General features: G+C 42.0%; 1 protein-coding gene across 2 annotated transcripts in view; it reads left to right on the top strand.

Annotated features, from left to right (window-relative positions):
* Window positions 1–13,223, top strand: part of ATG3 (autophagy related 3) — a 161,059-nt gene that overhangs the window by 31,163 nt on the left and 116,673 nt on the right. For both annotated transcript variants that reach the window (XM_086934097.1, XM_086934098.1), the window contains exon 6: window positions 6,859–6,966. In XM_086934097.1, the coding sequence (XP_086790223.1) occupies window positions 6,859–6,966 (108 nt within the window). The remainder of the gene's footprint in view (window positions 1–6,858; window positions 6,967–13,223) is intronic.

The raw sequence follows: 13,223 nt of genomic DNA, 5'->3' as shown, positions 1-13,223 counted from the left end.
TACGCTGCGCAGTGGATCTTTTCAAGGTCCTGCACAAAGTTGCCTGGAAACGCCTTTATCGCATAATTAAGGGAAGGTAATCATTTTGCCCTCGGGACTCGCTGAATAGCCGTAGCTGTTGGGCTTTCTCAAATTGCATGAAGTTTACAGATGGCAAAGGTGACCATTTTTGCTGTCTGCTTAAGCTTGTGGCGGTTGACCTGTGAGCGCCCAGTTTCGCTGACCCAAATTCCAAGATAGTTATATGTTTGTGTGCTATGCAGTGTTAATGAGCCCAAGTTCCATTTCATCCATTTCTTTTTCGGGTGGCGTCCAAAGATTACTATCTTGGATTTTGTTGGATTTGCAACCAGCTTGTTTTTAGTATTTTACTGTGAGAGTGCTGTTGGAGCTTTTTGGAGGCCGACTTTGGTGTGATCCAAGAGCACCGAGTCGTCTGCATATTGCATCAGCTGGACCTTTTTTCGCGCAATCTTTGGCATCGCTAAAGTGGTCCAGTGCAGAGCACTACCCAAGTCAGCTGTATATAAGTTGAAAAGCAGTGGAGCAAGGACACAGCCCTGCTTTAGCCCATGATCTGTGTTGATTTTTGCGGTAGCTGATTCACTTGAGAGTTTGACTCTCACCCAAGTTTGCGAGTTAAGTGATCTGACCGCCTGCAGCAGTTTTGGACAGATGTTCCAGCTGGCCAGTTTCTTCCATAAGATCAAATGCTGCTGTGTAATCACTGAAGCAGGCAAAAGATGTTGATTGCCATGAGCCGTCGTTTGGTGTACTAAGTATGAGTGGGCAATGATGTTATCTAAGGTGGCAGCTTCTGCTCAGAATCCAGTCTGGTAAAAATGAAGCAGATCTTCCTTGCTAACCCAGTCTGTTAGTTTGTTCAGGAGAGTGCTTGCGTAAGTCTTGCCCTCAATATCCTGTAAGGCAATCATACGATAATTCCTGGGGTCAGTGCTTGGCCCTTTTTTGTAAATTGGATGTAATAATGATCCTATCCAGGAATGTGGGACATCTTCCAAGAGCCTACACTCCTACAGCTGTGCCAAATTTTCAGCCCAAAAGTTAATGTCCTCCCTAAAAAGTGAGCCGGGCAAACCATTTGGAACAGGGGCTCCGTTGTGGCGTATTTTTTAAAAAATGTTTCTTATTGCCTGTGTTCCTGGTGAGGTGTAAATGGCCACAGTATCCGTGGATACATTTGACACTTCCCTTGGTTGATCCTAAAAGGTTTTTTAACTTTCTGTTATATATGGCTTTGAGTCATCGGTGTAAATGTTTTTTACATGGGTTACCCAAATGCTTGCGTCAAGTGAGTTCTCTCTATTGGTGGTCCCATGAATTACTTTGTTTAAGAATTGCCAAAATTCTTGAGATTTGCTGGGTGCAAGCAATTCGAAGATCTACAGCCATTTTGCCTCTGTGAGTTCGCGTTTAACCTGCCAGACCAATGTTGCGTGCCTCTTAGCCGCTAGTTTTAGTTCTTTTTTTGCAGATTCAGATCTAGTTGCTCGAAAGGCCCTACGTTTGAAATTCAGTTGTCTGGAGGATTTCTTAATTGCTGGTTGATGTCCCAATTTATATGTGGAGTTACCTTTAGTTCTATCGATGTTGCTTATGATGTTGCTCCCCTGAAGCTGGGATGCTAATTCATATGCAAGTGGGCCCCATTCCCCTATGCGACCCTTGTCATTATGGCCTGTCTGCCAGCCTTTCCATGTTGCTTTAAATGAGGCAAACTTATGATTCGGGGGGGGGGGGGGGGCATTTTATTCTTTTAAGGAGACTATATAGTTCTTCTCCCTTTGTAGCTCCAATGCAACGAAGAGTGTGACGTTTTTCCCCAGTAATGGACAACTCTAAGGTTAGAGCTGCATGGTCGCTTTCATTCGGAGGTTGGACAGCATAGTTTAGCATGTGCTTTTGTTAGTTCTCGCTTAATAAAATATAATCTATTGTAGTCAGGTTATTGAAAGTAGGTGCTATTAGTTCTGTTGAGTTGACTTTTATGATTAAAGAGCGTGACGTTACCAAGTTATATGTTCGCATAAGGGCGTTAAATCTTCCGGTGTTCCCATTGAAGTGGTTTTCCTGTGCGTTTAGCCCTATGTTGTGCGTGTTAAAGTCACCAAGAATGATGGATTCCATGCCTGCGTGCTGTAATAGCAGAGGATCGATTTCATTTAACAGCCGCAAAAGTTTATCTTTTGAACCCGACCAGTGGCGGTTGAAGTAGACATTGATTAAAAGTATAGGTGTTGGGCCGCCTGTCGTATTCAAGCCTTTCAAAATGCCAACCAGGAGCATGTCTGATGAATTCTTTATTACAGAGAAGTGAACTTTCAGTACGTGCTTGATGTATATTGATATGCCACCTGACGGTCTCCCGAAAATGTTGGTTTTAATTGCGGGTTTGAAATAATCCGCATAGCCCCCTAGTGGTGTTGATGAAATGGCCCATGTTTCTTGGGTGCAGATTATGTCTGCTCCTGCAAGGAATGTTATTACCGCTGGGCTTTGCAATGCTTTACATATCCCTGCAACATTCTAGGTCATTATGTTTATTGTTTGGTGGTTCTCAATGGGGCTGCTATGCTGAGCACTGACAGTGTTTAAATCATAGGTGGTCTTTGATGGTTTTTGTTGGTAACCCAAAAAAGGTCTATGGTTAGGAGCTAGAGTTTAGAGCCAGTGGGAGCCAGGACCAATCTTTGGTACTGTTCCCCTTGGTTGAACATGAGCGATTCCCTCCAACACATTTGGTGATTTGAATTGAATTGTTGCTCCGCTGTGTTGCTTGTGGGCCACCTATGGAGCCATGTAAAATCGTTCCAGTGGTTGATGCAGTTAGATGTTTACTGTTCATCCACTTCTGTCTATTCAGATCGTGTTCTCCCTGTTGAGCGCAAGGTACTTTTATTTTTCAAAATCTCTGGATATTTGTTGACAAGTGGGGGCTTGAGTTTTATGCCCCAGATGCGTTTTATACCCTCTCAAAATGTTCACCATGATCGGGTTAGAAAAAAAGTTATCTCAGTTGTCTCGTTTGATTCACTCGGCCCTGGGGCGGAGAAAGCCACCAACTCAATAGCAGTTGTTTTGATGGTTTCCCAGCCTGGCATATTTTCACAGAGCTTCAGGAGGTTTCCTCTGTTGAGGATGTCCCTGTTCCCATGCGAAGTATATTCGGGGTATAACAAAACTCTTAGTAGTTTCCAAAGGGCTCTATCAGATTCCAAGTTGGGGTTTCACAGGGTGCAAATCCCCTCCCGGTCCAAGCTGTGCTTGAATTGCAGAGTTGCAAATCACTCCTTAGGTTGATGGTGCGGTCCAGGGCGGACGGACAATCAGTGAGACTTACTTGGGCGATTTTCCTCTCCCTTTGATTATTAATTTTATTTGCAGAATGGGGCTCATTATGAGCTATTGATTGTGCGGCAGCAGGTTTGTTTATGGTTTCTTGGCATTGCTCTTCGATCTGTAGGCCCTGTATGTTAGTCAGCAACTGGTCACTGGAGGTGTTAGGGACTGAGTTTTAGTCGAGGGCCCGCTTAAATTGCCTGTGGAGCTCTGACTATATATTTCAGAGGTGAATGTACCGCAAATTTGTGTGCCACTGTTTTGATCAGCAGTAATTGTAGCCATTTTGATTTTCCATGCTATATTCTTTGTTTTCATGTTTTACTTGGACACGCCAATGCTTAATAGTCCCTTCAGGAATTCTTTTGTAATTTTTGTTTTGTTAAATTTTCTCAGCTTTTTCTTATTTTTCCTCGATAATGGTAGGGTTGCTAAGTCATTTAATTTTCCTGGGTCAGCTTCAGTAATAAGATATGTTTGTGATTTGAACTGCAAGTTTGGTGCCTAAGCCGGGCTGTTGATACTCAGTGGTCCTTTGAAGTTGCTACTGTCATTCCTGAAGGATTCCTGCGATTGTTCTGAACTGTCTTGGGTATCTCTTTGGCCCTTGCTGTGGGTCCAGCCTGGACTGAGAGTCTCTTCCTATTTTGGTCGGTTGATGTCCTATAGGCCCTTCTAGGACATTCGTAACTTTTGTTGTATTGCTTTCTTTGTGGCTGTTCTTTGCATTTGGACTCTGAGATGTATTACTCATCCACCTGGTGGCCTCACTCTTAAGGTCCGTAACCAGGGTGCTCAATATTTCTGGGAGTTTTTCCAAGGTCTGCAGTATTGGGAAGCATCCACAGTCGTTTGGTATTACCTGTACATCTGTATGTGCCTGAGCTCTGCATCCCAGGGAGTTTAAATGGTCTAGTTTCGAATCCACTCCAGAAATCAGGCTGGCGACTAATTGTAGTATATTTATTTGAGCATCTAATTTATCTGCGTGCATAATGGTAGCATTTGCCATTGAGATCAAAGCTTCATTAATCAGAGCAAGATTGGTTTCTATTTTTTTTTTTTTTGCGGCTCCGAGCAGTTTTCCATTCCTGTTTTGGGCGAAGCGGGCCGCCATGGGTCGTTTATGCTTAGTCGGCTTGGGTCTGGATCTCGGTCAGGGCTCTCTTTTGATAGAAAGTCCCCTTCCCCAAGCTCCATGGGCTTAAAAGGAAAAGCCAGGGGGTCCAGCTGGGGTTTCAAAGATGGACAGTTGTCCGTGGTGCCCGTGATATTTCGAGCTGAAGAAGAAAGATCCTTACCTATTTCACTCTCCTTTTCTGGCAAACCTCTGGAGGCAAACCCGCAGTCTCATGTTTTGTTGGCTTGGCTGAGTACAAGGCTTGGAGCAACATTTACCCTTTTGGCAGAATGGATGCTGTGGTATCAAGGCACCACAGGTGACAAAGAGAAGGTGTTATGTTTAGTCAGAAAGTGAAGGCACAACAGAGATGCCTTTAAATCCTGCTTTAATCCTGTCACATATCCTCTGTTTAGAGATCGAGGCCAGAAGTCCGTTTACACTTACTTGCCTTTCTCTGACTGAAGAGTTCCAGAATTGTGTAAAGTGAACTGTCTGACCTGCTGTAGCAAGTGCTAAATGAAGGCTGTAGAGTGTCAGGTTTTTCCTAATACACATTTAAATAGCTAATAAACCTGTAGAATAATTTTTTTTTAAATAAATAAATACATTTTTAAGTACAACACTTGGAAACCAGAGTTTATTGAATGCATCTTTAATCTACATATACTTACTTCCTTTAAGCATCTATATAACTTCCATGTACTTGGAGCTATATATGTATTACTTACCCCCCCCCCCCAAAATGCATATTCAATGCACTACCCTATTTCTCACCCTATACCTCTATCAATATCTTTAATCTACATATACTCACTTTCTTTATGCATCTATAAACTTTCCATGTACTTTTTGATCTATTTATTTATTTTCTTCTAATTCAGCATATCCAATGCACTACCCTATTTCTCACCCTTTACCTCCATCAATATATCTTCTACCTCAACTCTGACTCATCTCAAACCTCTTTCTACTGCTCTTTCCAATGCACTAACCTATTTCTCACCCTATACCTCTATCAATATATCCTCTACATCCACTTTCATTCATCCCAAACCCCATACCACTACTATGATCCCCAAAATAGCCCTTTCTAGACTCTGCCCTACTCTATCCATCTGACACCTCTTTTACTATACCGAAACCCCAAAACAAGCCTTTCTAAACCCTTCCCTCTGACTTTTCCCCTCCACATCCCTCCTACTATTGCTATGACCTCTCCAAGAAAAGTCTAAATCTTTCACTCTTCTATCCCTCCACTATCCTTTTCAATCAAAATAACAGACTAACATTTCCTCTTCTCAAGTTTTATATTTCACTATACTAATTCACCACTAATCCTTTATGGGTCCTAGAGTAGCGTGTTACTCGCCGAAAAAGTGTTTCAACACCTCATCAGGGGTAGCAAGCACTATATAAATGCAAATCTTTTTTCCCCTCTTCTATCCGTCCGCTATCCTTCTCAATCTAAATAACTGACTAATATCCACCACTCAAATTACTTTCATATTTCACTATACTAATTCACGACTAATCCTCTATGGGTTCCGTAGTAGCTTGCTACTCGCCCAAAAAGCCCCATCGGGGTTAACCAGCGCTATATATATGCAAACCTTTGACCCTCTTCTATTCCTCCGCTATTCTCCTCAATCCAAATAACTGACTAATATCCAACACTCAAATTACTTTCGTATTTCACTATACTAATTCACCACTAATCCCTCTTGGTTCCGGAGTAGCGTGCTACTCACCAAAAAAGTGCTTAGACGCCTTGTCAGGGGTAGTAAACGCTATATACATGCAATTACAATACAATAAGTCGACTGTGCACACCTTTCAAATATATTTCAGTTGATGTGAAAGCCCATTTGTTGTACCTTTTTGTACTTAAAAATATTTAAATAGGATGGAAAACAAATTGGAACACTTTACTTGGTAATGTGCAAATGATAACTGTTGTCTGAAACCCAATTTTCACAGATTATTGTTAATGCACTATATAGTTGTAAAGCTGCAAGGTAGTGGGAAGGTTTTTGGCCAGTTCTTGGAAATGTACTGTGTAAATGACAGAGCGTTACCACATATTTATTAGAAGTGAGTGTTAAAACATAAACTGAAGAAAACTCTTGCCCCTATGGCAATGCTATTCGTAAACTGTGAGGTAGGTCTGGGATCCTGTGTACAGTATATGCGGGCTAAATTCTTATTACACGTGGAGCATTTGATAAGGTAGTCATCATTCTTCTGTATTATTCTAGCAGAACAAAGGGCTGCTATACACTTAGATTGGTAATAATTATGGCTTAGCTCTTGTGCAGCTTAGGGTATTTTTTGTCTGCAAATTAATAATCTATGCTTTATTCTGTCCATCTCTGCAGTGCCATGCTACAAGCGATGCAAGCAGATGGAGTATTCAGATGAATTAGAAGCAATTATAGAAGAAGATGATGGGGACGGTGGCTGGGTAGATACATTTCACCATGCAGGTATTACATTCGAAGGAACAATTGAAGCCACTAGGACTGGTCTTGTATTAATTTATTTTAATATATTTTTCTTGTGTTGACCAAAAAAGAGGTAACTCTAGAATTGGAATCATTGCGTTTTCTCCATGTGAAACAAAGGCGTACTTCGAGTTTGTCTTCAAAAGGAAATTTATATAATGGGTGAATATTTTGCCTTGCAAAACATTTACATCGATTTTCCAAGGGAATGTTCATATCTTTAGCCATTGCCAGTGGTTTGGCTGAAAGAAATTGAAGAAACAGAGGGCACAACTATGGGTCAATCTTCCTTCGAATATTTGAAAGAAATAAGATAATTGTTGCACAGTATAATGAGAAATTAAAGGACTTCTTTGACTACTGTCTCATAAAAATGCATGATCTTACATATTTGTGCTAAAATTACCACCCCATTGAATCGAGACCTTCTATGTTATGAACAGGTTAAATTGTTCCATCGGGCTCCCATATCATCTTATGTTTATATGTGTGTCCCGTAGATTGGTAGGTTGGCTTGCCTGGCCCTACTAGTTAGATCATACTCCTCACCTTGGCTGAGTCGCTTCTTTCCACTGTCTGCTGATATCCCTTTTAGCAAGATGTCTACCCACACATGCTAATGTCTGCTTACCCTGTGGGCCCCTAATGTGTTCTGTTATCTCCAGTAAAGTAATTTTTGGTGATATGTCAATGGGCTGTCCAAAACATTGGACAGTGTGTGTAGTAATTTGTGCCAATATGTTGTGGCAAGGGGAAGCATGCTTAACAATGCGGTCGAAACCACGCAACCTTTACCACGCAAATGCCTCTAACATACATGCTTTTACCTCGGAAATGTTTAACACACATGTGTCTTTACAAAGACAATGAAGTATATGGAAGGTAAATGTGGATATATATATATATATATATATATATATATATATATATATATATATATATATCCTTATTAACCCCTACACTTAACCACCCAAAATACCCTAAAAACAGTTACCATCCAAATATCCTTAACCCCAAAAATACCTCTGCCACCTAAATACCCTCACCCACTCATGTTGATGGCTGGTTCTAAGTGTGAGGTGCAGCCGCTCCTCACACGCTACGCATGCCCCAGAAAATGTCTTGTGCCAGAAGACCCATGAGGTTCTTTGAACACAATACCATGCTCATAGAGTTTACTGAATTTTGCTTGTCTCATAACATCTTTCTGTTTCGGGAACAACTGTATAGACAAATCTCCAGCACGGCGATGGGCACCTGCTTCGCCCCCAGCTATGCAAAGGTGTTCGTAGGCTGGTGGGAGGAGGAGGTGGCCCTCGCTGGTGACCGGGCAAAATGGGCAGAATGTTTCCTGGCATCGGTACATCGATGACCTCTCCCTTATTTGCAGGGGGTCAATAGAGCAAGCCAAACAATTCATTCAGGAACCTAATGAAAATAACCTTAACCTCAGATTCACCTATGAGGCCAGTACTGAGACAGTAAAATATCTCGATCTAAGGGTTTACATCAAAGAAGGGGTGGTACAGACGGAACTATTTAGGAAGCCAACTGCCGGCAATTGTATTCTACTCGCCGATAGTAACCACCCCCCTCAATTGATCAAGAGTATCCAGTACGGAGAACTTCTCCACTTAAAACGTAACTGTTCTGACACAGAAGATTTTTTAAGGGCTGCAACTGGTTGCCTCTCTAGGTTTAAAGCAAGGGGGTATAAGCAAAATCTACTGGACAATGCATTAAAGCGGGTCCAGAGAATTCAAGAACAGAACTCCTCAAGGATAAAAAAACTAATATCACTGATAAGACATCCGATGATGCTAAAGGCCAATTTCGGATGATAACCACCTATTCTGACGATACCAACAGTCTTAGGAATATGCTAATGAGAAGTTGGCATATACTTCAAACCGACTCAGTAATAGGGAAAGACATTCCAGACACATCACTTATAACCTTCCGTAAGGCGAGGTGAATCAGGGATACTCTTGTTCATAGCCACCTTTCCCCTAATATGCCCTCTAGCAGCACATTAAAAGAGATTAAAGGATTCTTTCCCTGTGGAAAATGTAGAGCGTGTATCAGCAGTAAGAGGGTCCTAAATTATAAGATTCCGGGCCTTAAAAAAACGAAAGCAATCTGTAAGTTTATCACCTGTTCAACATGGCATGTGGTTGGCATGTGGCATATTGTTTAGTATGTCCCTGTGGACTCGGGTACATAGAGAGTACTATCCACAGTGTGAAGGTGCTCATTTTAGAACACTAGCCAATAAGGATATAAATTATCCTGTAGCCAGGCATTTTACCTGTAAACATCAAAGCAACAAGAACCTGTTGCAATATTTAGGGCTTGACTGCTTACCTATAAACCACATAGGAGGGGACAGGGTCTCAAGACTACGTAGGCTAGAATTGCGCACTATAATAGACCTACAGACTAAGATGCCCGTGGGATTGAATCGGGGGGAAGAGTTGGCTGTACATTTAGGTAAATAAAATCTCCCTATACCCCAGTAATCCAGATAGTTTTCATGCCCACCACTAATTGGAGATCTGAATCATGTGACACGTTTTTAATATCCTATGAAATTTAGAATCTATTGACATTATTTCTTGAAGTTCGCTGTTACATTTATTACTTATCACCCCTCACTATAAATATTGTGCATCAATCACTGAACTTCTATATGTAATCCTTTTTTTCTTGTACAGTGTTAGTCACATCAAAGTTGTATTATGAATAGGCCGATCCACGGCATAATTTGCAACACATTTGGGGGCAAGCTAGCATCCACCAATAAGCTATGCCGACGCTGAATCACATGGTACTATACCGTATACACTGCGAAACCCGCATTATCCCAAGCTGGGTTCCAAAGATATGTTGGAATATATTCGATACAACATTGCAATATGAGTATATCCTCATAAGCCCGCACTTGCACCCTTTTTTACATTCTATACCAGCTGATTTACGACTGCAAATTCTGCAATGTTTAAATACGTGCAAACAACACTGTGAGATCTGTAAATAGTATGTAAACATATGATGCTTTTATACTGTGCAATTTGTTTAAACTGTGACTTATTCACATGAAATGTTTCATAGTGGAACACATGAACGCACTGTGTTAAGATGGCCGACAGTTTACTTACTGTGATGTTCTTTTGCCGTCAGCGGGGGTGTAGCCCTGGCTACAGCAAAATAGTTTAAATGGCGTCCTCACGGTAAATGATATTGACACTGACGAAGGAAACTAAACGCGTCTGTCTAAAACTGCTGCTGGCTGAATAAAATCTGCTACGCTAACTTTGTCGGTGCGAGTGGAGCTGTGACATGTATATATGTGTGTATATATATATATATATATATATATATATATATATATATATATATATTACCTACTGGCGATAGCCAGTAGGTATATATAGTTAGGATTTTTTTCCTATGGGATTTCTGAAAATTCTATGTCGAATAACTTTGGCGTTTGTGGACGAAATTGGCTGAAATTGTCAGGAAAATGGCACATATTGTTTCTGAGCAGCCCCTGAAAATTTGAGGGGGGGGGGGGGTTCGTCAAGGGGCGGCCGAGAAAAAAGGGGGGTCCCAAAACGCGTTTTTCCCATTCATTTTTCCATAGGGCGGTTGGAATCACTTTTAGCTCGAACGGCTGAATGGATTTACATGAAACTTGGCAAAATTGTAGATATAGTTTGCCCGACGTGCCTTTGCAATGCCTCAATATATGTGGTCCAGTGGATTTTGAGAAATTAACGTTTTAAAAAACAGATATATCTGTAACAGCGCTCCGGTTCGCGTACCTGACGCGTAACGGAACTTCGCGAATATAAGCTGATTGGCTCTCCGGTTTCTGTCAACATTCTAAACAGTCTGGATCGGCCGCCATCTTGTCTCTCGGTAGGATCGAGAGACAAGAGGTGGAGAAAAACGAAGGGGGAAATTAATGAAAGGGGGCAAGGTAGACCCCCTCCTGACCCCCTAGGAATGATGTGGGGGATATTAAAGGGTCCTGTGGGGCAAAAAATAAAATTTCTTCGATTTTTCGCCGTAGAGGTGCGTCCTGGTACGCGAACCGGGCAGCTAACCGGGCAGCTAACCGGCAGCGTAACGGGAATCCGCCATCTTGTGTATTTAGAACGTCCGGTTCGTGTACCGGGTGACGTCCCGGTAAGCGTAACAAGGGGAAAACCAAGAGAAACAGTAAAAAAAAAATTAAGGGAATAGATTTCCAGCAAACTTGACAAAATTGTAGGGACTGTTTGTTTGATGTGCCTTTGCAAGGCCTCAAGATATGTGCACGTGTGGATTTTGTCTAAGGTTAAAAAATATATATATCTGTAAGCGTGCTCCGGCGCGCTTATGTTACGGGTTTTGTTTGCGCTGCAGAGCCGATGCGTCGCGGTTATGCCACGCGTCATGAGGCGTCTCATGTGGCTACGTGATACGTCACGTAATAAAGAATATATTTTACAGCTATAGATATTAGCTTTTAAAAAACCAATGAAATTCACTGAAAAAAACATAGGTTATAGACCATATATAGTTAGGAACTTGCATTTACAAAACCTTGAAAATTCACTGAAAAAACCATAGGTTAGAGACCATATATAGTTAGCTGGACATTTTATTGACCTAAAACCAATGAAATTCCATATATAGTTAGTTGCACTATCTATAGAGTTACTGGCCTCCAATATGCGCCAGTGGGCTGCATTGCAGAGAGGTGTAGTGAGGCCATGTTAGGGTTTGTGCACAGCAAAGAGCATGTCCCCTCTCATTGCACTAGTGGTCTCTGTAATAGCTCTCTTTAAACATACTAATGAAAGCCTTTCTTGTTATCCCAGCCCCTCCCTAAAACTTCTGTGTATGTTGCTCAATGTATTCACAAGTTTGGACATTGCTGTCTTGTTTGCACATTGGACCTTGCTTTTACCAAGGTTTATTTAGAAAACATTGGACCTTGCTTTTACCAAGGCTCATTTAGAACACTCCTCCCTAGGCCATGTGTTACTTCAACTCATTAGCATAATAACTGAAGCTCTGCACACCTGCTTGTGAGACACACCTAGTTCTTCGAACCACACCCAGCTCTTCGAACCACACCCAGCTCTTCGAACCACACCCAGCCCTGTCTATAAAAGGCAGCCCCTGAGCCTCACCCAGTGCTTGTGCTCGTCTACCTCCCACTTACCTGAGAACAGATCCTTCGGCGCTGGCACTCCTGCTCTCTCCAGACCTTCATTGACTTCAACGGGCGCAGCTTCTGGCTCTTCCTTCTTCTGGTTTCCGGCTACTTCTTGCCTCAGCCCTTCTTCTGTCCACTGCAATCAACCTGCAAAAGAGAAAGAGAAAGAGGTCAAGGTTGGACTGATCAGTATCCCTTTTCAGCAACAAGTAAGTGCAAAACCTTTTATTACCTGAAAGAACTTTATCGGCGATTTCTAGATTCGTGTAAGGACAATTTGGAACAAGATATCTCCCACGAACTTTGTGGTTCAAACCCTTTGTTAAAAGAATACTTTGGGGAACTTTGTGAAATAAACATTGTTTTACATGAAACTTTTTTAAGAATCGAACAGAGGAAACTATTGACAGCAAGGTAAACAGTAAATCAAGGACTTGCACAAATTACCTGCTGTATTTTGATGTAAAAGTACAGTATTTGTTTTATAAAAAGTCTGGAAAAGTGTGAAAAAAGTTTTACAGTAATAGAAAGCACATCCCAGAACAGTAACACATTCCAAACCTGGAAGCTTGAGACCAGGATCCAAGAGGCACCAGTTTCTACAGAAGTCAGAGAGGGCCGCAGATTTTAGCAGCTCTTCTACAGTGGAAACGCAAGAACGGTCTTTTCTCTCTTTTTTTATTTTATCCACTTCCCCCCCTTCCCTTGAGCTTGTGGTTCTTAGTGCACTGTTTTAAAACTAGTGTGCTGGAACAAGCACTTTCAGGGTGGGGTCGGACTGTCTTCATCCTCCATCAGAACTGAACAGAAACTCAGGTGAGCTGGCTTTGACAGAGCCACACCCTTTTTACACCTCTCTGCAAAGCAGCCCCCGGGTGTGTTTGCAGAGGGGGAACTAATTCCCCTTGCATACTGGGGGTCTCTGGGGGCCAACTAACCTACCTGGAACCTCCAGTATGTGCCAGTGGGCTGCATTGCAGAGAGGTGTAGTGAGGCCACACCCTTTTTTACACCTCTCTGCAACGCAGCC

Source organism: Lissotriton vulgaris, chromosome 8 (genome assembly GCF_964263255.1).
Source record: "Lissotriton vulgaris chromosome 8, aLisVul1.2, whole genome shotgun sequence".
In the NCBI taxonomy this organism is placed as follows: Eukaryota; Metazoa; Chordata; class Amphibia; order Caudata; family Salamandridae; genus Lissotriton; species Lissotriton vulgaris.
The sequence above is the reverse complement of the archived record's forward strand: the minus strand, read 5'-3'. Positions and strand labels throughout refer to the sequence as shown.